Source organism: Kogia breviceps, chromosome 3, assembly GCF_026419965.1.
Source record: "Kogia breviceps isolate mKogBre1 chromosome 3, mKogBre1 haplotype 1, whole genome shotgun sequence".
NCBI classification, from domain to species: Eukaryota; Metazoa; Chordata; class Mammalia; order Artiodactyla; family Physeteridae; genus Kogia; species Kogia breviceps.
The window spans coordinates 93,913,234-93,938,805 of NC_081312.1; the positions used below are offsets into that span (position 1 = coordinate 93,913,234).

Genomic DNA, 25,572 nt, shown 5'->3' on the forward strand with positions numbered 1-25,572 from the left:
ATGGTATATTTCTCCACCTATTTGTATCATCTTTAATTTCTTTCATCAGTGTCTTATAGTTTTCTGCATACAAGTCTTTTGTCTCCTTAGGTAGGTTTATTCCTAGATATTTTATTCTTTTTGTTGCAATGGTAAATGGGAGTGTTTTCTTAATTTCACTCTCAGATTTTTCATCATTAGTGTATAAGAATGCCAGAGATTTCTGTGCATTAATTTTGTATCCTGCAACTTTACCAAATTCATTGATTAGCTCTAGTAGTTTTCTGGTAGCATACTTAGGATTCTCTATGTATAGTATCATGTCATCTGCAAACAGTGACAGCTTTACTTCTTCTTTTCCTATTTGGATTCCTTTTATTTCTTTTTCTTCTCTGATTGCTGTGGCTAGAACTTCCAAAACTATGTTGAATAAAAGTGGTGAGAGTGGGCAACCTTGTCTTGTTCCTGATCTTAGTGGAAATGGTTTCAGTTTTTCACCATTGAGAATGATGCTAGCTGTGGGTTTGTCATATATGGCCTTTATTATGTTGAGGAAAGTTCCCTGTATGCCTACTTTCTGCAAGGTTTTTATCATAAATGAGTGTTGAATTTTGTCAAAAGCTTTCTCTGCATCTATTGAGATGATCATATGGTTTTTCTCCTTCAGTTTGTTGATATGGTGTATCACATTGATTGATTTGCGTATATTGAAGAATCCTTGCATTCCTGGGATAAACCCCACTTGATCATGGTGTATGATCCTTTTAATGTGCTGTTGGATTCTGTTTGCTAATATTTTGTTGAGGATTTTTGCATCTATGTTCATCAGTGATATTGGCCTGTAGTTTTCTTTCTTTGTGACGTCTTTGTCTGGTTTTGGTATCAGGGTGATGTTGGCCTCATAGAATGAGTTTGGGAGTGTTCCTCCCTCTGCTATCTGTTGGAAGAGTTTGAGAAGGATAGGTGTTAGCTCTTCTCTAAATGTTTGATAGAATTCGCCTGTGAAGCCATCTGGTCCTGGGCTTTTGTTTGCTGGAAGATTTTTAATCACAGTTTCAATTTCAGTGCTTGTGATTGGTCTATTCATATTTTCTATTTCTTCCTGGTTCAGTCTCGGCAGGTTGTGCATTTCTAAGAATTTGTCCATTTCTTCCAGGTTGTCCATTTTATTGGCATACAGTTGCTTGTAGTAATCTCTAATAATCTTTTGTATTTCTGCAGTGTCAGTTGTTACATCTCCTTTTTCATTTCTAATTCTATTGATTTGAGTCTTCTCCCTTTTATTCTTGATGAGTCTGGCTAATGGTTTATCAATTTTATTTATCTTCTCAAAGAACCAGCTTTTAGTTTTATTGATCTTTGCTATTGTTTCCTTCACTTCTTTTTCATTTATTTCTGATCTGATCTTTATGATTTCTTTCCTTCTGCTAAATTTGGGGGTTTTTTGTTCTTCTTTCTCTAATTGCTTTAAGTGCAAAGTTAGGTTGTTTATTCGAGATGTTTCCTGTTTCTTAAGGTATGATTGTATTGCTATAAACTTGCCTCTTAGAACTGCTTTTGCTGTATCCCATAGGTTTTGGGTCGTTGTGTCTCCATTGTCATTTGTTTCTAAGTATTTTTTGATTTCCTCTTTGATTTCTTCAGTGATCACTTCGTTATTAAGTAGTGTATTGTTTAGCCTCCATGTGTTTGTATTTTTTACAGATCTTTTCCTATAATTGATATCTAGTCTCATAGCGTTGTGGTCGGAAAAGATACTTGATACGATTTCAATTTTCTTAAATTTGCCAAGGCTAGATTTGTGACCCAATATATGATCAATCCTGGAGAATGTTCCATGAGCACTTGAGAAAAATGTGTATTCTGTTGTTTTTGGATGGAATGTCCTATAAATATCAATTAAGTCCATCTTGTGTAATGTATCATTTAAAGCTTGTGTTTCCTTATTTATTTTCATTTTGGATGATCTGTCCATTTGTGAAAGTGGGGTGTTAAAGTCCCCTACTATGATTGTGTTACTGTCGATTTCCCCCTTTAAGGCTGTTAGTATTTGCCTTATGTATTGAGGTGCTCCTATGTTGGGTGCATAAATATTTACAATTGTTATATCTTCTTCATGGATCGATCCCTTGATCATTATGTAGTGTCCTTCTTTGTCTCTTGTAATAGTTTTTATTTTAAAGTCTATTTTGTCTGATATGAGAATTGCTACTCCAGCTTTCTTCTGATTTCCATTTGCATGGAATATCTTTTTCCATCCCCTTACTTTCAGTCTGTATGTGTCCCTAGGTCTGAAGTGGGTCTCTTGTAGACAGCATATATATGGGTCTTGTTTTTGTATCCATTCAGCCAGTCTGTGTCTTTTGGTGGGAGCATTTAATCCATTTACATTTAAGGTAATTATCGATATGTATGTTCCTATTACCATTTACTTGTTTCGGGTTGTTCTTGTAGGTCTTTTCCTTCTCTTGTGTTTCTTGCCTAGAGAAGTTCCTTTAGGATTTGTTGTAGAGCTGGTTTGGTGGTGCTGAACTCTCTCAGTTTTTGCTTGTCTGTAAAGGTTTTAATTTCTCCATCAAATCTGAATGAGATCCTTGCTGGGTAGAGTAATCTTGGTTGTAGGTTTTTTTCCTTCATCACTTTAAATATGTCCTGCCACTCCCTTCTGGCTTGTAGAGTTTCTGCTGAAAGATCAGATGTTAATCTTATGGGGATTCCCTTGTGTGTTATTTGTTGTTTTTCCCTTGCTGCTTTTAATATGTTTTCTTTGTATTTAATTTTTGACAGTTTGATTATTATGTGTCGTGGCGTGTTTCTCTTTGGGTTTATCCTGTATGGAACTCTCTGTGCTTCCTGGACTTGATTGACTATTTCCTTTCCTATATTAGGGAAGTTTTCAACTATAATCTCTTCAAATATTTTCTCAGTCCCTTTCTTTTTCTCTTCTTCTTCTGGGACCCCTATAATTCGAATGTTGGTGCGTTTAATGTTGTCCCAGAGGTCTCTGAGACTGTCCTCAGTTCTTTTCATTCTTTTTTCTTTCTTCTGCTCTGCAGTAGTTATTTCCACTATTTTATCTTCCAGGTCACTTATCCGTCCTTCTGCCTCAGTTATTCTGCTATTGATCCCATCTAGAGTATTTTTAATTTCATTTATTGTGTTGCTCATCGTTTCTTGCTTCCTCTTTATTTCTTCTAGGTCCCTGTTAACTGTTTCTTGCAAATTGTCCATTCTATTTCCAAGATTTTGCATCATCTTCACCATCATTATTCTAAATTCTCTTTCAGGTAGATTGGCTATTACCTCTTCATCTGTTAGGTCTGGTGTGTTTTTATCTTGCTCCTTCATCTGTTGTGTGTTTTTCTGTCTTCTCATTTTGCTTATCTTACTGTGTTTGAGGTCTCCTTTTTGCACGCTGCAGGTTTGTAGTTCCTGTTGTTTTTGGTGGCTGTCCCCAGTGGCTAAGGTTGGTTCAGTGGGTTGAGTAGATTCCCTGGTTGGGGGGACTAGTGCCTCTGTTCTGGTGATGAGGCTGGATCTTGTCTTTCTGGTGGGCAGGTCCTCGTCTGGTGGTGTGTTTGGGGATGTTGGTAACCTTATTATGATTTTAGGCAGTCTCTCTGCTAATGGATGGGGCTGTAGACCTGTCTTGCTCTTTGTTGGGCATAGGGTGTCCAGCACTGTTCTTTGCTGGTCCTTGAGTGAAGCTGGGTCTTGGTGTTGAGATGGAGGTCTCTGGGAGATTTTCGCCGTCTGATATTACGTGGAGCTCAGAGGTCTCTTGTGGACTAGTGTCTTGAGGTTGGTTCTCCCACCTCAGGGACACCGCCCTGGTGCCTGGCTGGGGCGCCAAGAACCTTTAATCCACACGGCTCAAAATAAAAGGTAGAATAAATAGAGAAGAAAGAAAAGGAAGGAAGGAGGGAGGGAGGGAAGGAAGGAAGAAAGGAAGGAAGAAATGAAGGAAGGAAGCAAGAAAGCAAGGACGGAAGGTGCAGAGGAAGAAAGGGAGGAAGGAAGAGAGGAAGGGAGGAAAGAAGGGGGAAGGAAGGAAGAAAGGAGGGAAGGAGGGAAGAAAGGAAGAAAGAAAGGGAGAAGACAGAGTAGTATAAAGTATAGTTATTAAAATAAAAAATAATTATTAAGAAGAAAAATTTCCTTTTAAAAAACAAACAAACAAAAAAAAACAAACAAACAAACAAAAAACAGAAAAATGGGTCGGTCTAACCCTAGGACAAATGGTGCAAGCAAAGCTATACAGACAAAATCTCACACAGCAGCACACACATACACACCCACAAAAAGAAAAAAAAGGGGAAAATAATAGTATATCTTGCTCCCAAAGTCCACCTCCTCAACTTGGGATGATTCGTTGTCTATTCAGGTTTTCAACAGATGCAGGGCACTTAAAGTTGATTGTGGAGCTTTAATCCGCCGCTTCTGAGGCTGTTGGGAGAGATCTCCCCCTCTCCTCTCTGTTCGCACAGCTCCTGGGGTTCAGCTTTGGACTTGGTCCCGCCTCTGCGTGTAGGTTGTCCGAGGGCGACTGCCCTTCGCTCAGACAGGACGATGTTAAAGGAGCAGTTGATTCGGGGGCTCCAGGTCACTCAGGCTGGGGGGAGGGAGTGGCACGGGGGCGGGGTGAGTCAGCGGCGGCAGAGGCCGACGTGACGCTGCACCGGCCCGAGGCGCGCCGTGCGTTCTCCCGGGGAAGCTGTCCCTGGATCCCGGGACCCCGGCAGTGGCGGACTGCACGGGCTCCCGGGAGGGCCGGTGTGGAGAGTGACCTGTGCTCACACACAGGCCTCTTGGTGGCGGCAGCAGCAACCTTAGCGTCCGACACCCGTCTCTACTGTCCGCGCCGACAGCCGCGGCTCGCGCCCGTTTCTGGAATTCCTCTACGCGGTGCTCTTAATCCCCTCACCTCACACCCGAGGAAGCAAAGAGGCAAGAAAAAGTCTCTTGTCTCTTCGGCAGCTCCGCGCCCGCCCCTGGGGCTCCTTCAAGCGGCGCACTTAATCCCCTCTCCTCGCGCCCAGGCAGCAAAGAGGGAGGAAAAGGTCTCTTGCCTCTTCGGCAGCTCCAGACTTCTCCCGAACTCCCTCCCGGCCAGCCGTGGCGCACTAGCCCCCTTCAAGCTGTCTTCACTCTGCCAATTCCAGACCTTTCCCTGGGATCCGACTGAAGCCCGAGCCTCAGCTCCCGGCCCCGCCCGCCCCGGCAGGCGAGCAGACAAGCCTTTCGGGCTGGTGAGTGCCGGTCGGCACCGATCCTCTGCGGGAATCTCTCCGCTTTGCCCTCCGCACCCTGTGGCTGCGCTCTCCTCCGCGGCTCCGGAGCTTCCCCCTCCGGCGCCCGCAGTCTCCGCCCGCGAAGGGGCCTCTAGTGTGTGGGAGTCTTTCCTCCTTCACGGCTCCCTCCCACTGGCGTAGGTCCCGTCCCTATTCTTTTGTCCCTGTTTATTCTTTTTTCTTTTGCCCTACCCAGATATGTGGGGAGTTTCTTGCCTTTTTGGAGGTCTGAGGTCTTCTGCCAGCGTTCGGTGGGTGTTCTATAGGAGAAGTTCCACGTGTAGATGTATTTCTGATGTCTCTGTGAGGAGGAAGATCTCCGCGTCTTACTCTTCCGCCATCTTTAAGCCGTCTCTCTATTCCTTTTTTTATAGTGAAAGTTAAAAATCTAAGGCAGATCAATGAGTAGCTACCATACTGTTTAAATTACCATAGCTTTGTGACACAGTCTAAAATCAGGAAGCATAATGCCTCCAGATTTATTCTTCTATCTCAAGATTGTTTTGGCTATTCAGGATCTTTTGTTGTTCCATACAAATTTTAGAATTGCTTGTTCTATTTCTGTGAAAAATGCCATTGGAATTTCGATAGAGATTGCACGGAATCTGTAGATTGCTTTGGGTTGTATAGACATTTTAGCAATAATGATTCTCCCAATCGATGAGCACAAAATATCTTTCCATTTCTCTGTATCTTCTTCAATTTCTTTCATCAACATATTATAGTTTTTAGTTCACAGATCTTTCACCTCCTTGGTTGAATTTATTCCTAGGTAATTTATTCTTTTTGATGCAATTGCAAGTGGGATTGTTTTCTTAATTTCTCTTTCAGATATTTTGTTATTAGTGTATAGAAACACAACAAATTTATGCAGATTTGTTTTGTATCCTACAACTTTGCTGAACTCATTTATTAGTTCTAACAGTTTTTTGGTGAAGTCTTCAGGGTTTTCTATACATAGTATCATGTCATAGGCAAAGAGTGACAGTTTTATTTCTTCCTTTCCAATTTAGATGCCTTTTATTACTTTTCCCTGCCTAATTGCTGTGGCTAGGGTTTCCAATACAATGCTGAATAGAAGTAGCAAGAGTGGGCATCCTTGTCTTGTTCCTGATGTTAGAGGAAAAGCTTTCAACTCTTCACCATTGAGTATGATGTTAGCCATAGGCCTTTATTATGTTGATGTGCATTCCCTCTATACCTGCTTTGTTGAAAATCTTTATCATAAATGGATATAGAATCATGTGAAATGCTTTTTCTGTATCCATTGAGTTGATTATATGATTTTTATCATTGTTTTTCTTAATGTGATATATCACGTTGACTGATTTGCAGATCCCCAGAATAAATCCCGCTTGATTATGGTATATGGTCCTTTAAAAGTATTGTTGAATTCAGTTTCCTAAATATTCTGTTGAAGATTTTCAAAAGCTATTGTCTGAGGGTATGGATTCCAGTCAGTCTGAATCTGGATGCTGAAATACTCCCCTTAGGGACACTGATAGGTAACTGCACATTATCAATTACTGGGAGCTAGTAAAAATATAATACATTGCTTGAACAAGCAGAAAGGTTTCAGAGAGAACAAAAAGCTGAGTCAAGGTTGATTGACAAGGCTCATCCCCTACACAAGGCTACTTCTTCAAGACTGGAAGAGGTGGTTATTTCATCTACTGTACAGAAACCAAAACACAGTCAAGTAAAATGGAGAAACTGAGAAATATGTTCCAAATGAAAGAACAAGATAAAACCTCAGGGAAAAAACCTCAATGAAATGGAGATAAGTAATTTACCTGATAAAGAGTTCAAAGTAATTATTATAATGATGCTCACTGAATTGTGGAAAAGAATGAACACAGTGAGAACTTCAACAAAGAGATGGAAAATCTAAGAAAGTACCAAACAGAGCTGAAGAACAAAAAACTGAACTGAAAAATACACTATCAGGGTTCAAGAGCAGACTAGATGAAGCAGAAGAAAGGACCTGTCAACTTGGAGACAAGGCAGTGTAATTCACCCAGAGTAGCAAAAAGAACTTTTAAAAAAGTGAAGTTAGCTTAAGGGACTTATGGGACAACATCAAATGGACTGATACATTTTAGGGTTCCCAGAAGAAGAGCGAGACAAAGGGGCAGAAATTGTATTTGAAGAAATAATGGCTGAAACTTCCCTAACCTGGGGAAGAAAACAGACATCCAGATACAGGAAGCTCAGAGAGTTTCAAATAAGGTAAACCTATAGAGACCCACACCAAGACACATAATTGAAATGCCAAAAGTTAAAGACAAGGAAAGAATATTAAAAGCAGCAAGAGAAGAACAACTCGTTACATACAAGGGAACCTCCATAAGACTATCAGCATACTTTTCAGCACAAACTTTGCAGGCCAGAAGGGAGTGGCACAATATATTCAAAGTACAGAAAGAAAAAACTTCCAACCAAGAATACTCTACCTGGCAAAAATTCTTATTCTGAATTGAAAGAGAGAAAGACTTTTCCAAACTAGCAAAAGCTAAAGGGGTTGATTACCACTAAACCAGCCTTTCAAGAAATGTTAAAGGAGCTTCTTTGAAGCTGAAAAGAAAGGGTGGTAATTAGTAACAAGAAAACATATGAAAGAAATCTCACTGAAAAGGTAAATACATAGTAAAATTAGTAGATTAATCACTTATGAAGCTAGAATAAAGGTTGAAAGACAAAAGTAGTAAAACTAGCCATGATTACAATAATTAGTTAAGGGATACTCGAGGTAAAAAGATGTAAACTGTGACATGAAAAACAGAAAAGAGGAAAGGGGAATATAAAAATGTTGAGATTTAGAATGGGATCAAACAAGTGGTTATCAACATAAAATAGACATTATAGATATAAATTATTATATGTAACCCTCATGGTAAACACAAAGCAAAAGCCTATGCACAAAAGACAAATACACAAAAGACAAAGAGAAAAAAATATAAGCATATCACTAAAGTCATCAAATCACAAAAGAAGAGAGCAAGAGAGAGAGAAAAAAGGAACAGAATGGAACTACAAAAACAGCCAGAAAACAATTAACAAAATATCAGTAAGTAGATACTTATAATAATTATTTTAAATGTAAATGGACTAAGTTCAACAATTCAAAGACACAGAGTAGCTGAATGGATAAAAACACAAGACCTATCTATATGCTGCCTAAAGAGACTCACTTTTTTTTTTTTTTTAAAACGTTACGCGGGCCTCTCACTGTTGTGGCCTCTCCCGTTGCGGAGCACAGGCTCCGGACGCGCAGGCTCAGCGGCCACGGCTCACGGGCCCAGCCGCTCTGCGGCATGTGGGATCTTCCCAGACCAGGGCATGAACCGGTGTCCCCTGCATCGGCAGGCGGACTCTCAACCTCTGCGCCACCAGGGAAGCCCGAGACTCACTTTAGATGTAAAGACACATATAGACTGAAAGTGAAGAAATGGAGAAGGATATTCCATGCAAATGGAAACCAGAAGAAAGCTTACTTATATCAGACAAAGTAGACTATAAAAAAAAAGACTGTAATAAGAAACAAAGATGGATGGCACATAATGATAAAGGGGTCAATTCAACAAGAAGATACAATATATGTAAATATTTATGTACCCATCATAGGAGCATATAAATACATAAAACAAATATTAACAGTCTTAAACGGAGAAACAGCAATACAAAATAATAGGGGACTTTAATACTCACTTACATCAGTGGACAGATCATCCAGACAGAAAATCAGTAAGAAAACATCAGCCTTAAATGACACATTAGACCAATGGACTTAACAGATATACAGAACGTTCCATCCAAAAGCAAGAGAATACACATTCTTCTCAAGTGCACATGGAAAATTTTGCAGGATAGACCATGTTAGACCACAAAACAAGTCTTAATAAATTTAAGAAGACTGAAATCATATCAAGCATCTTTTCTGACCACAATGGTATGAAACTAGAAATTACACAAAGAAAACTGGAAAATCCATAAATACATGAAGATCAAACAACATACTACTCAACAACCAATGGGTCAAAGAAGAAATCAAAAGAGAAATTAAGAAGTTCCTTGAGAGGGCTTCCCTGGTGGCACAGTAGTTAAGAATCCGCCTGCCAATGCAGGGGACACGTGTTCAAGCCATGGCCCGTGAAGATCCCACATGCCACAGAGCAACTAAGCCCATGTGCCACAACTACTGAGCCTGCACTCTAGAGCTTGCATGCCACAACTACTGAGCCCGCATGCCACAACTACTGAAGCCCATGTGCCTAGAGCCCATGTTCCTTAACAAAAGAAGCCACTGCAATGAGAAGCTCGCACACTGCAACGAAGAGTAGACCCCGCTTGCCGCAACCAGAGAAAGCCCGCGCACAGCAACAAAGACCCAATGAGGCCAAAATAAATAAATAAATAAAAAGTACCTTGAGAAAAACAAAAATGGAAATATAACACACCAAAATTTGTGGGATACAGCAAAAGCAGTTCCAACAGGGAAGTTCACAATGATAAAAGCCTACCTCAAAAAATAAGAAAAGTCTCAAATAACCTAACTTTACATCACAAAAAGAAGAACAAACGATACTCAAAGTTACTACAAGGAAGAAAGTAATGAAAATTAGAACAGATATAAATGAAACAGATTGAAAAGACAACTAGAAAGAAACTAGAGCTAGTTTTCTGAAAAGATAAAATTGACAAACCCTTAGCTAGACTCAGGAAGAAAAAAGAGAGAGGACTCAAATAAATAAAATCAAAAATGAAACAGATGTTACAACTGACACCACATAAATACAAAGGATCATTAAGAGGTTAATATGAACAATTACATGCCAACAAACTGGACAGCCTAGAAGAAATAGATAAATTCCTAGAAACATACAACCTATCAAGACCAAATCATAATGAAATAGAAATTCTGAATAGTCTGATTACTAGTAAGGACCAGACAGCTTCACTGGTGAATTTAACCAAACATTCAAAGAACTAATATCAATCCTTTTCAAACTCTTCCAAACTCATTTTATGAGTCCAGCATTACTCTGATACCAAAACCAGACAAGGACCCCAGAAGAAAAGAAAATTACAGGCCAACATTCCCAACAAACACAGATGCAAAGAGCACTATTTCTGAAACTCTTTTCAGTTACAGAATTTTTAAAGATCTATACCCTATAAAAAACACAGCTTTTATCAAGAGGCAAACAGAACTTATTAAATCCTAAATGGATCTGAATGTTGCAGAAATGTTTGGCTACAATAAGTTTGCACTTTTGACTGACAGGTAAATATAAAGTTAGGTCACAGTTTCAGCAAATACTTTGTTATTAACTTAGCTTAATTTAATTACACTGTTTATATAGATTATTTACATACCAGCCACTGCTGTCCATAAACAAATACATGATTTTTGGCAATGTCAACTCTATCCCATGCCAATGTAAGGATAAGCTGGTCAAATGCAGATGCATTAGTGCCTAATCGAATAAAGAAAACAGTCGACAAGTTCAATTAATTTATCTCCATAAAATATGAACACTTTTGAATTCCCCCCCCTTGCCCTTTAATTAACTTACACAGCTGGTGTCAGTCATTATTCAGAGGTAGCCTGCCTCAGAAAGATAAGGTTACCCCAGGGTTGAGGACTTTTATTTTCCAACTATAGAAAAGACACAGCCTCATCCATTGCAAACAATCCAGAATGCACAAGAATGAATAGAAAAGAAAGATGATCTGTTTCTATCACAGCGATAGTACTGACTGTTAATATTATGAAAAATATCCTTACAGGTGTTTTCTGTGCATATATAAGTTCATACATATACTTTTAATTGTTTATGCAAAAGTAGGTCATACTATACAAAATACTCAGCCTGCTTTATGTATCATATTTAGTTTTCAATAACAGTACATATAGATGTACCTTATATATATATAAATACCTTTTAAAGGTGAAATAAAATTTATTCAACAAATATTCTAACTAGTGGACATTTCACGTTATTTTGAATTTTCTGGTGAGTGTATCTTTGTGCACATATTTAACAGGATGAATCTGTAGAAGCCAAATTGCTGTGTAGAAGGGTATATAATTTAAGGCTTTTGATACACTGCCAAAATATATTCCAGAAAGGTTATACCATCCATCAGGAGTATACAAATACCCAGTAGGAGGATAAAAAGCTTCTTTTTCTGTTTTTAATTTATGGTTTTTTAAAAATTATAACATTTTGCCATCAGTTCCACATTTCCCCCAAGCATTTGTATTCTGCTAAAATCTTTTACTTAAATTTTGACTCATTTTTTCCATGAGGTATTCATCTTTTTATTACTAATTTACAACACCTTATTGTGATCCTTCCACATTCCTGTTCTTAGTTTTCTCATCTATGAAATGAGGAAAATAATAGGAAATCTTCCTCTTAGGGCTGTCACAAGGGTAAACAACATAAACCACTAAAGCACAGCAGCTAGTACACAGAAAGTATACAGCAAATATTAGCTGCTCTCTTTATTTTTATGCAATCGCATTTATTGATCTTTCCCTTTATGGTTTCTGGGCTTCCTATTACTTATGATCTCTCATTCTCAGATGATGTAAATGTTATATTTTATTATAGTATTTTTCAAATGTTTGATCTATTGGCAATTCATTATAGTCTAATATTGGGGAAATTCTTGTGAATGATAAGATAGTGCCCTCTTGCTCTGCTTCTGCCACCTCAAATGCATACTTGGACTTTCAGGTACTCAGATGGAACAACATTTTAGTTCCTAATTTCTGAAAAGATTTTTCACTACAGTATTGTTTGTCTTGTCAGTTAGATGTCTTTGGAAAGATAATGAGAGGAAAACAATTCAACTGCATGTGCATTAACCCCTTAGTTCTAGAAGATACCATTAGTTTTCTTTCCAAATTTTCCTTCCTAATGAAAATAGCACATTTAAGAATGCTATCCTTAATTTCTATTCACTAATACTCTATTACTTTTAAACACTTATTTTTCAGCCAATTAAAAATGTGACATGTTTGACACATTCTTAACAGGATAATTAAATAGGTCTAATGGCATAAATCCTGGTATGAACTTTTTAAAAAGTTATAAGATTAAAAACAAAAGCAATTTTGTCAAAGAAAGTGAACACTGTGTCTTTTTCAAAGAAAAACTATTGAAAAATTCAGTTCTCAAACATTTAGTCAAATTAAAAAATCCTAACTTATATAAAAACACTATAAATGAAAAATCTAACAAATAAATGTTAAGTCTTACCTTTAAGCAGTGCAGTAAGTATTGCTACATCTATATCTTGATGTTCATCTGATCCAATGTGGAAAACAGTAATCTATTTAAAGATCAATTCATAATATTATGCCTTTATATTTTATAAGCTAAGACATAAGGCATATAAATCACAAAGTAACTGCAAACTACTTGGCAGATATAGTTTTCTTGGGTCAGAAATAATTTCATTACAATCAAAACACAGAAAATTAAAGAATTTGTTATCATTTACCAAATAAAATTCAAGTAGGGACTTCCCAGGTGGCACAGTGGTTAAGAATCCACCTGTCAATGCAGGGGACACAGGTTTGATTCCTTGTCCAGGAAGATCCCACATGCCGTGGAGTAACTAGGCCCAGGCACCACAACTATTGAGCCTGTGCTCTAGAGCCCGTGAGCCACAATTACTGACCCCACGTGCCACAACTGCTGAAGCCCACATGCCTAGAGCCTGTGTTCCTCAACAAGAGAAGCCACTGCAATGAGAAGCCCACACACTGCAATGAAGAGTAGCCCCCACTCGCCGCAACTAGAGAAAGCCCACGTGCAGCAACAAAGACCCAACGAAGCCAAAAATAAATTATAAATTTTAAAAAAATTATAAAATAAATACAATTCAAGTATATTCAAAATGTTTGGTTTCATATTATATTATTTTTTTATATATTTTATGTCCATTACTAGAATAAGCAATTTATGAGCTAAGGCTATAGATTACTAATCTGAGTAAATCCTGCTGTTTCTTCTGCAGAGTGGGCACTTATTCAGTTCAAGTAAATATATGTGTTCTTGAATGAGAAGTGTTTTGTTGAATCCTTTTACTGGAAATTTATTTAAAATTATTTGAAACATAATATCATTGGACAGAGGTTTTCATTTAATAACCTTTTCATAAAATAAAAGTCTATTGTTATAACCCCAATACAAATTTTTCAACTAACTTCAATTCAAAGTATACAAATATGAAATGCATGAAAGAAAACAGCAGATCAAACCATGTTATCACCCACCTACTTAGAGGACTGTTAAAATTTTTTGTCTCTGTAAACTTAAGCCCATGTCTAGATGACTGAAATTAAGCAACACTGGTCTCTATTTTTTTTATTGGAGTATACTTGCTTTACAATATTGTGTTAGTTTATACTGTACAGCAAAGTGAATCAGATATACATATACATATATCCCCTCTCTTTTGGGATTTCCTTCTCATTTAGGTCACCACAGAGCACTGAGTAGAGTTCCCTGTGCTATACTATACAGCAGGTTCTCATTAGTTATCTATTTTACACATAGCATCAATAGTCAAGCAGCACTGATCTTTAATTTGAGCACTCACTCAGAGGAAAATAGGTTTTTTTCCTCCAAATATATTTTAGAGAAGCCAATAATAACTCTTTAGAGTTCTTCCTTGATCCTGGACATAATCTACTGAGGCTTAGTTATGAAACTTTTCCAAAAATAGAAGTGTAGGGCTTCCCTGGTGGTGCAGTGGTTGAGAGTCCGCCTGCCGATGCAGGGGACGCGGGTTCGTGCCCCGGTCCGGGAGGATCCCACGTGCCGCGGAGCGGCTGGGCCCGTGAGCCATGGCCGCTGAGCCTGCGTGTCCGGAGCCTGTGCTCCGCAACGGGAGAGGCCACAACAGTGAGAGGCCCGCGTATCACAAAAAAAAAAAAAAAAAAAAAAAAAAAAAAAAAAAAAATAGAAGTGTAATACATGTCTCCACACCATATAAAAACTATATTCTAGGGGCTTCCCTGGTGGCACAGTGGTTGAGAATCCGCCTGCCAATGCATGGGACACGGGTTCAATCCCTGGTCCGGGAGGATCCCACATGTCGTGGAGCAACTAAGCCCATGTCCCACAACTATTGAACCTGTGCGAGAGCCCATGAGCCACAACTACTGAGCCCGCATGCCGCAACTACTGAAGCCCGCGCACCTAGAGCCCCTGATCCACAACAAGAGAAGCCACCACAATGAGAACCCCACACACCTCAACGAAGAGTAGCCCCCGCTCACAGCAATTAGAGAGAGCCTGCACACAGCAACAAGACCCAATACAGCCAAAATAAATAAATAAATAAATAAAATGTTTAAAAAAACTATAATCCTTCTATGCTCTTAGCTTGAACAAAATTATAAATGACATCTTTACATGGTTAGAAAAGATTTTTAAATTTTAAATCCAAAGTTTTTAAAAAAGTATTTCTCCAATTGGGAATTCTCTGGAGGTCCAGTGGTTAGGACTCCATGCTTTCACTGCAGAGGGCCTGAGTTCAATCCCTGGTCAGGGAACTAAGATAACATAAGCCATGGGGAGCAGCCAAAAAATAATTAATTAATTAAAAAGCATTTATCCAATTTAGAATGTACTTTGAATGAAATAAAAAGGCTTATTCTGGGCCTCCCTGGTGGCGCAGTGGTTAAGAATCCATCTGCCAACGCAGGGGGACACGGGTTCAAGCCCTGGTCCGGGAAGATCCCACATGCTGCAGAGCAACTAAGCCTGTGCGCCACAACTACTGAGCCTGTGCTCTAGGGCCCGTGTGCCACAACTACTGAGCCCACGTGCCACAGCTATTGAAGCCCATGTGCCTAGAGCCCGAGCTCCACAACAAGAGAAGCCAATACAATGAGAAGCCCACTCACCACAACAAAGAGTAGCCCCCACTCGCTGCAGCTAGAGAAAGCCCATGCACAGCAACGGAGACCCAATGCAGCCAAAATAAATAAATAAATTTATATTTAAAAAAAGGCTTATTCTGTGAAATCTACTTACAAGCTCCTTTCTTTTCATACATTCCATCAGTGTTTGAAATAAATGAACTGCTTCACTCTGGCCAAAGTTAAATGTTTTTTTAATGGTTGAAATAATATCAGGCTCTGCTGCATCATGAAGATTCCTGAAGTAAGAGGAAACATAACTCAATCCACTGATTTCAAATTCCATTATTTGCAGAATCTAATATCAAGTCCCAGTGGATCCAGGCAAGACATTTAAAGATACTGTATTAATATTAAATACTTGACCCTGAGTGAAATTTTCTCCTTCATTAGACTCCCACTATAAGTCATAAGGGTGGAAAATGGAATGGAATGATTTTTCTCTTTGAATTATTTCTAATTTTTTTTACAAGGCATGTGTTAATGTTATCAGTTATACAATATCTTATCATGTAAGATATTGTATAAAGATAATTTTAAAATATTATGGTGTAAAAAGCAGTATTTTAACAAAATGTGTTAAATATCAGCACATTTGCATTTTTATTTCTTTTTCTCAATATGGAATATATTTACATGGCTCAAAAATATAATATAAAATAAAAAACTGTGAAAATTCATAGTGAAAGTGTCTTTCCCAGTCTTCCATCGGCCATTCCATCTCAATTGCTTTCAAGAAACACTATTACTTTGTAGAACTTTTGAGGATCTCTTTCAATACATACAATTATCTCCTTTTCTTTTTTCCTACATAAAAGGTGCCACAATATACATGTTACTGTACATTTTCCTTACATATATATTTTGGTAATCTTTCCAAATCTAGTATACAGATTAAAACCTTATGTAAGTACAAACTACTCTGTTGTGCAGATGTACCATAAGCTATTTATCTAGTCCCCCTGATATAAATGTTCTATTCTGTTCCAATCTTTTACTATTACAAACCACACTGTATTGAGTAACTTTACATATGTTATTTCACATGTGTGCAAGTACATTTGTAGGAACAATTATCAGAAATGGAACTGTTGGGTCAAAGGATACATGCCTCTCTATATTTAACAGATCTTTGAAAACTGTCCACTACAAAGACTTATATTTTAATTCATTCCAATAATGTATCAGACAGGCTATTTCCTCAAGACTTAAGAAGGTATTTTCATGTTGATAAAACACTGAAATGAATCTAATATTCTAAAAACCACAGCCTCTTTACATAAAATTTTAAAAAATATGTTGTAATCATACACTTACCCTCCTTCTTCTGTTTGTTTATGAATATATGCTAGTAGATCTGCAGCCCTGCCTGTTCCTTCACATACGACGACTGGAACAGGAGGACTTTCCTGAAGGTATTCTAAAACTGTGAGGATAACGTTTGGCCCACCCTCAAATATAAGTGCCACCACAGGAACACCTTGACCAATTCCTTAAAAAAGGTAAAAGATTAATTATGATATTAGGCAAAATTCAGTAATTTAATCTTAGTTTTCACTCAATCAAAAATAAAATGCCAAAATATAATTTCTTATAAGACTGTGTTGACTTAATTTTATGTACTCAACATGATATATAGTCTGATATAAATAAATTAAATACTGAATAAATTATTTTTACACTGACTTTAAGTCTGTTCTAAATAACAAAATTAGAAAATCCAATATATAATGAGGCACACCTTATAATTTATATATTCACTGAAAAGCAATAATTATTTTGTATATTTCACTACTTTAACTCCACAAGAAATTAAAACACCAATTTGGTTTTCAGTTTTTTAATACTTTATGAGTTGAACTTCTCATATGTATTTGTTTTTAATCACTTTTAAAATGTCTATTTTTGATTTCAAATGCATCGAGACATTAATATAGAAATTAACAACAGAATCAGGATTACGTAGACAGAACAGATCAATAAAATCCAAGACCTCTATTAAGAGTAACAAAAATTTAGTGAATACCAATTTTTGTTTTACAGTAACTTGTAATGCAGTGAAAGAATCCAAGATATAGGCATTCCCTGGTGGGGTATGAAGGATTCTAAGACATTCCTAATTTTTAGAAGATACTATGACTCCATTATAATCTGAAAACACTGTTCTATGAGTTTGTATTTCTATTTCACTTTGTCATAGAGCTCACCTTCTTGGTGTCGTAAAATTATAAAATTTCTTTTTTAAAAAAAAATAAAAATCCAGATGTTGAGCCAGAAAGTTTGACCATGGTCAGAAAGGAAGACCAGTGTCAAAAATACCAACTTTTAAGACACATCTACCAAAGAGTGATACCTACTCGTGTCATCAACTTTAAGCAAGGTGATTCTTACTTCAGAATAAAGTATGTTTTTCCTCTTCAATCTTGAATTTCAAAGTTGTGTAATGGAATATATCATACATTAAGAATATTTCTGAATTCCCTGAGCTGCAGTGGGATTACAATAGCAACAAAGCTTCCAATGAACCTCTGTGGCTTTGGCTTTTATCTGAGTACCCTATTTGATCTCAGACTTCCTTTCCTAGATCTTATTTTGTGTAAGGTCAGTCATTCATGGTTTTTTTGTATGTTATCCTGCTACATAAGGAAATGAACACTTAAAGAACAGTCTACCTTTTTTAGAATGCTGCTCACAATTAATACAGCCCAGGATAATTTCAACAACAACAAATTTATAAATTCCCTTACTAGCATGAATTCTTTGCTGATTAATAGTTTTTTCAAGTTCTCTTCTCAGTCTGACTTCTGCCCCATACTTTCCAACAGTGCCATCATCCACCAATATGAAATGGGAATGTAGATTATTCAGAACATTCAATTTGCTCAGAGGGTTCAATAAGGTTTGGTAAGGAGCAACCACCTAAACAATAGCAAACATGAGAGTTAGTGGGCAGGATTAAATTTAATATAAAGTAAAAACAAATTTTGAAATAATCTGTAAAGGCAAGTAGGAGGTAAGATTCTATTTATGCATAGCAATAAATAGAAAATGTAAAAGAATATATCAAAAAGCATGAGCTTTTAAGCAGCTAAAGATTATTCAATAATGGGCTGAAGCACAGTATTGTATTTAGGCTCTCATTGCAGAAAATACCATATTTCATCATCCCATGCAACGGAAACAGCAGCAAACAAACAAACAAACAATGTGAAGAAAATATTAAGTTATTAGTGAATAAAGTGAAATATATAAAGGACACTGAATAAAAGCAATCATTAAATGTCATACTGTTATTTTTCCAGTCATAAGTAGAATCTTTAAAATTGATGTTATAAATTTAATCGCACTTGAAAGTGATCATTATAATTCAGTAATTCCTTTTTAATAATCTCTTGAAAGATATCTATAACCAATTCACATGTCTTTTACCTGCTTGAATAAAACACCGGTATTTGATTACTACTCTTACAGACAATACAATTAATTAATAGAATGTCATCATTAAAAATTACAAAAACTGGCATGACATGGAAATGGTGTGAAATAGTTATACAAAAAAAGGCAGAAACAGGGCTTCCCTGGTGGCGCAGTGGTTGAGAGTCCGCCTGCCGATGCAGGGGACACAGGTTCATGCCCCGGTCCAGGAAGATCCCACATGCCGCAGAGCAGCTGGGCCTGTGAGCCATGGCCACTGAGCCTGTGCGTCTGGAGCCTGTGCTCCGCAACGGAAGAGGCCACAACAGTGAGAGGCCCGCGTACCACCAAAAAAAAAAAAAAAAAAAAAAAAAAAAAGGCAGAAACAAAATGTATTAACACTGCTTTTTGTATCTATGAATGCATTTTCCAAAGGGTTGTGGTATGAACATGAATATTTTAGGTTGGCTTCGCATTATTCTTGCTCTAATTTTGCTTATACATAAGTTTAACTGTAAGAAAATTTTAAAAGCACTCTTACATCTCGCCCAACAAGATCATTTCTGTTTTCAATCACTCCCCATGGAGCTATTCCGATAGTGCAAATCTTTCGAGATGATCTGGAAGCATGTTCTTTAAGGGCATCACCAACATGTTTTGCCACACCTGTTCATACAAAATTTAATTCACTTTATTTGAAAGTCTTTACTGTGTTCAGAACAATCCTTTGCTCAATAACATTACAATTGGTGGTATTTTTCTTTACATATACTAGATAAAAGGCAACAAGGTCCAAAAGACAAACTTACAAAAGAAAACACGAGGACAAAAAAGAAAAAAAAACCCACAATGTCAAATCACTACAACTGCCTGAAACACACGTAAAACTAACTTTTACCATGTTGTTAGGCCTAGTCTCCTCTCTTAGATTCCTCATGTTAACTGTAGTTTTTGTTACTGCTCTATACATCATCTAAAAAAAAAGAAGAGTATGGCTCAGGACTATAAGCAAAACACACACACTCACAAAAAACTACAGAAGTTTTCCAACTGAGTCAAAATTGGGAGGAAAGTAGAAAAGATAATTCAAAAGAGCACATAACTTCTCATTATCACTTGTTATGGACTGAACTATATCCTCTCCAAAATTCATATGTTGAAACCTTAATCCCAGTACCTTAGAATGTGACTGTATTTGGAAATAGGTTCTTTAGGTTATCATGTGAAAATGAGGCTGTTAGGGTGGGCCCTAATCCAATCTGACTGGTGTCCTTATAAGAAGGGGAAATTTGGACACAAAAAGAGACACCAGGGATGCACATGCACAGGGGGAAGGCCACGGGAGGACACAGTCAAAAGAGAGCCATCTGTAAGTCAAGGAGAGATGCCTCAGGATGTTACCAAACCTGCTAACATCTTGATCTTGGGTCTCCAGAACTGTGAGAAAATAAATTTCTTTTGTTTAAGCCACCAAGCCTGTGGTATTTTATTATAGCAGCCCTAGCAAACCAATGCATCACTCGATTTGATTTTTATAATGCATTAGATCTCATTCCTAACATGGATTATGGAAACAGCACCTTCACTTCTCTTCCAAGTGATGCCTTGCCTGTTTACAGTCTATTTTTAAACCATCATTCAAGTGATCTTTGCTCTTGTCAACTCTCTGCTTAAAACCTCCCCTTCTCATCTGATTAAAAGTCATAGTGCTTATAATGGCCTACAAGGCCTTATATGATGATCTGTCTATTGCTCCTGCTATTCACCACAGCACCCCATGCCAGGCCTACCACCACCACCACTCACCCATAACTTTCTGATTTCATCACTTGGCACTCCTTGCTCATTCCACTCAAGCTACACTGGACCTTTCTTACTATTCTTCCAACACTTGCCAATTCTCCTTTAAATGCTCTGCCCCACATTATTCTTATCTTGCTCACTTCATTTCCTTCCATCTCTACTCAAATGTCACCTTATCAATGAAATCCCCTTGACCATCCCTCACTATCCCTCCTCTGTATTTCATGTGTCTCCAAAGCACTTATCATCTAATTTATTATCCATTATTTAGTTATCTGTTTGTTGTTTATATCTTCCCCACTAGAATATAAGTTCCATGAAGGTAAATATTTTATTTTGTGGAATGATATATTTTCAGCAGCCAGAAGAGTGCCTGACACACAATGGGGTTCAAAGCACAATTGCTGATAACAAATTAGATTTTTCCAAGCTAATTTAAATAATAACTATGTTTTACTTTGGATATTAATTTGCCTTCCATATATCCAACCTGTATATCTGATAGGGAAGACTTAGAATGAAAGATTATAGTACATTAAAAATTAATTTGAAAAGCTATTTCTTACCAGTGTCTAGGCAATGAATTACCATTCTTCTCTCAATTTACCAGTAGTCACAGAGTGATAAGAAAAACACTTTGCTTTACAGTAGGGAGTCAGCAAACTTTCTTATAAAGGACCAAATTGTAAATATTTTAGGCTTTGCAGGGCATACAGTCTTTGTCAGAACCACTCACCTCTGCTTTTGTAGCACAAAAGTATGATACAAAACAATACAAAAACAAAAGAGTGTGGCTGCATTCCAATAAACCTTTATTTACAAAAATAAGGAGTAGGCTGGATTTGGTGCATGGAGCCACAGTTTGCAAACCCCTGCTCTAAAGCATATTATTCTTGGGGATTCCCTGGCGGTCCAGTGGTTAGGACTTGGCTCTTTCACGGAGGGGCGGGGGTCCCAGATTCGATCCCTGGTCCAGGAACTAAGATCTCACAAGCCGCACAGCATGGCCAGAAATAAATAAATAAAGTCTTAATAAAAAAAGTGAATGATAAAGCGTATTATTCTTTTAAAAGAATAAATGAAAACCAAATACTTTTTCAGTTAGCATTTATACTTAAGAACTATAGATTATTTAACAGAAGAATTGAATATATTTATATTCAGTGTTGACTTTTCAAATACCTAACAGATATTATGAAGAATTTACAAGCACACCAAATAAAATTGGTATAATCACATTACCTGTGTTTACTCCTCCTGTTAAAATCCAGGCTCCAGTTGTAACTGCAGCTTTAATAAGACCCTTTCCAAGCAACTGCTTGATTCGTGGGTGAAGCTCAAATTTCTGCATGCCACCGTGTACAGAGATAACAAGTTTGGGTAATTCCATTTGCCATTCTTTAAGTAGAAGTTGTAGAATGACTTCAGGTTTGGTGTCATATGATAGCCTCACATACTAATAAAAAAGATTTTAAAACAATTAATAATTGAATATTCATAGGTTTCAAAATGCAACATTATATGACTTAAGAAAAATTTTGTTTGGATCAGATTATTATAAAATAGATTTCATAGGCCACATGCAATATATTTACACTTCTAGGAATAAGCAATAGTAATCGATTTTAAAGTTGGAAAATCATTCTGTAAGAGGTATAGAAGTAGTGGCACTGTAATTTTTAAACCAAGACGTAAATTTGTTACTCTTTCTGTTTATATAAACTTAATTACCATTCATCTGATTTACAAATTTATCCACAGTACTCATTGCCTTGTTTAACTATGAGTATGCATTGAGTGAGAAGTGTTAAGGATAGGTATGATGATGGGAAAAGGGAAAATAAGAGAAGAATGGTGAAAACATGGAGACTTCTACAACTCTTGCAACTATGAGAGGCAAATACTGAATTATCTGTTTGAAAGTTTGATCAATGATCTAATCCATTGATCAGAATTGTGACTATGCAGTAAAATAACACAGATTTTTTAATACAGATGATTGTTTCCTTCACTGGAAGTAACTGTGGATTTGACTCACAAATTACTGAAAATAAAAAATTTTGCTCAGTATTTCAAGGTGTTCAGATGGAATCACCACTTTAATTTTGAAAAATCATTCTATAAGAAAATAAGCTATCATATCTGTGGAGTAAGTTCCTCTGGTTTGAAACATTAAAAAAATGATCTTTCTGGTAAGTGACATCACAAAATTTACTTTCTATGACTGCTGTAATTCATGTTCTTTAACTAAAGCACCTATGACTTAGCTCATAAGAAATCTAAAATATTCAGATGTTGGAAGAAAAACACTTTTAATCATCTCTAATAAAGTTTCTTTGCAAAACAACATACTGCCAATTCCTTTACAAATAGAGATCAAACACCAAGGAAAATTATCCCAAAGTATCAGAATCATATAAAACTGAGAAGACTCCAGAATCCCTTAAGAATGATTTGCAATGAGATTTGTTCTGTACTAAGTCTTTCTGTATTAGCTCTGTTTAACTCATTATTATACTTGGGTACATTAAGTAGTGTTTGGAAAACAATCTAAAGTTAATTTTAAAAAAAAGATTATGTTAGTAATAAATGAGGAATTCCATTTCCAACAATGATGGACTAGGTTGTTTTCGACTAAATGCCCTTGGGAACTAGAGAAACTAGAAAGTGGATAAATAACACCTGTTGTTAAGCTATCAGTGAGCTACCAAAGCAGTGACAACTTGTGGGATCAGGATCCAAGAGAATAGAAAAAATGGAGAGACAGGCCCACCATTTGGCACTGCTTATCAAATCAAGGCAGGGAGGGAGGCAGGTGGAACAATCTACAGGGTAATATGTTGATACATCTAAATGAATAATAATTATGATTTGGAGGTTTAAAATACACAAAGAAATAAAATTCATGCCAACAAGAGCACATCAGTCATGAGGGAAAAAAATGTAGTCACAAGTATTCTAAAGTTTCTTGCATTGTCCAAGAAGTGGTAAAAGTACTAATTTATAATAGTAACAATATAATAGTAACAATATAATATAAATGCATTTTATAGTATTTATTATAAGATTAATCTAAAGAACAGAAAAAGAATGTATAAATAAGGTGCTATAAAGGAAAGCTTAATTAAAAAATACTTAATCGAAAAGACAAAAAAAAGGAAGAAAAAGTGAGATAGTAGACTAAACTAAAAAAAAGGTTCAATTCAACAAGATATAACAATTCTATATTCATATATATATCTATACAAAGAACTTCAAAACACATAATGAAATGACTGAAACTAATTTTCTGATACAATATTATTGTCAGGTAATAAACGTACATTATTAGGTAATAAGTTAAATGAAGAAACTCAAATACATGACATACCTTAGCTCTGTAGGAATGAGAACCCCCTTGAAAATTTATGACTCCATAAGCATCCGTTGGGCTCTGTTCTGTATGTTTTTCCACAGACCACTCTTCTAATGTCTGATTAAAATGGTCACCCAATTTCACATCTGAGTATTTCATGGCAAGACTTGCAGTAAAACAAGCATGTTGCTTGACCAAGCGACCACAAAAACACCTAAAGGAAAAAAGTAATAAAATTTTAAAAAGACCTTTTAAAAAATTAGTCAATGAAAAACCATACAAAAATAAATGAACTCATAAAGAGTATGAAAATTAATCCTTTTGATTTTAGGATATCAGTAAATTAATATCTTTACCAAAGAATTAAAATAGTATAAATACATTAGTATTTGATGATACAGTCTTCTAAATTTAGTTTGGGGCATCTACTTCCTACTGGATGGGCAAAACAGCATTGGAGATTGCAGAAATAAGTGTTAGTGAACCTGAAGACAGATCAATACAAATGATCTAATTTAATAAACTGGAAAAATTATGTTAATTAAATAAAAATGAAACAGGGCCTCAGTGACTTGTGGAAAATATCAAGCAATCTAATGTATGTATAACTGGAGTTTCTGAGGGAAGAGAGATAGAGAATGGGGCAGAAAAGTATTTTAGGAAACAATGGCTGAAAAAAAATTTGGTGAAAAATACAAACTTGCAGATATTTATGCAAGAAGAAGTACAAAAAGAACCATTCTTAGGCATATCATAGACCTGCTGTTGAAATCCAGAATTACAGGAAAAAAAAAAATCCTTAAAATAGCCAGAGGAAAAAAAGACCCATTACACACAGCAGAGCAACTACACTAACGACAGCTGACTTCTCACTAGAAACCAACAGCTAGAAGACAATATAATGGTATCTTCAAAGCACTGGAATGAGAAAACTGTCAACTCAGAATTCCACATTCAGTGAAAATATCTTTTAAAAATGAGAGTATAAAATAAACATATTTTCAGATAAACCAAGCTTAGAAAATTCCTCTCCAGTATATCTGCATTATACCAAATGCTAAAGGAAGCTCTTCAGCCTGAGTGGAAAGACACCAGACAGAAAACTTCCCAGCTAGAGGAACAAATGAATAGGACTGGAGATGGTAAAACAACTCAATATATCTAAATGAACGTATTCTATGCACTTCTGTTCCTAGCCCACCACCAAGAGACCTTCTCATCTTCCTCTTGTCTTCTTTCATCACAGCTTAAAAGAACAACATTACTCTTTAATTAGTTGCCTAAGTACGAAATTTAGGTACCATCCTCAAATCTTCCCTTTCTCCATACATCCACCAAATCCTATTGAATTTATCTGATTAATCCCTTCAACTATGCCTACTTCTCCTTCATCACCATAGCCAGTATCTTAATTCAGGCTCTCATTTTTTGCCAGAATTACTCCCAAAGTTTCTAAACTATTTTTTTCTCCCAATCCAATCTCCTCAAAATACCAACTGCTTTTATTGAGGGGAAAAAAAAAAAACAACTAAACATGTTACTTCCCTATATAATATCCTTTTAACATGAAATCAAAACTGTGTGGCATAGTACACAAAGAGCCTAAATGATCTGGCCCTACTTATTTCTCCAGACTCAGATCTCTCCAATATCCATCTTACATTCTACAGCCTGCACTTTCCTGACACAACCATAATCTCTTTCACTGCCAGGCCTTCCCACATCCTGTTCTCTCTGCCTAAAATCCCTTCCCCTCAATCTTTACCTGACTAATTCACATTCAG

The 25,572-nt window shown here is 36.6% G+C and overlaps 1 protein-coding gene across 2 annotated transcripts in view; it reads right to left on the reverse strand.

Moving 5' to 3' along the window:
- Positions 1 to 25,572, reverse strand: part of TRPM7 (transient receptor potential cation channel subfamily M member 7) — a 120,703-nt gene that overhangs the window by 64,356 nt on the left and 30,775 nt on the right. For both annotated transcript variants that reach the window (XM_059057877.2, XM_067029236.1), the window contains 8 exons: positions 23,804 to 24,002; positions 21,676 to 21,889; positions 19,172 to 19,296; positions 17,964 to 18,135; positions 16,534 to 16,708; positions 15,332 to 15,455; positions 12,542 to 12,614; positions 10,647 to 10,747 (listed from right to left, as the gene is read on the reverse strand). In XM_059057877.2, the coding sequence (XP_058913860.1) occupies positions 10,647 to 10,747; positions 12,542 to 12,614; positions 15,332 to 15,455; positions 16,534 to 16,708; positions 17,964 to 18,135; positions 19,172 to 19,296; positions 21,676 to 21,889; positions 23,804 to 24,002 (1,183 nt within the window). The remainder of the gene's footprint in view (positions 1 to 10,646; positions 10,748 to 12,541; positions 12,615 to 15,331; positions 15,456 to 16,533; positions 16,709 to 17,963; positions 18,136 to 19,171; positions 19,297 to 21,675; positions 21,890 to 23,803; positions 24,003 to 25,572) is intronic.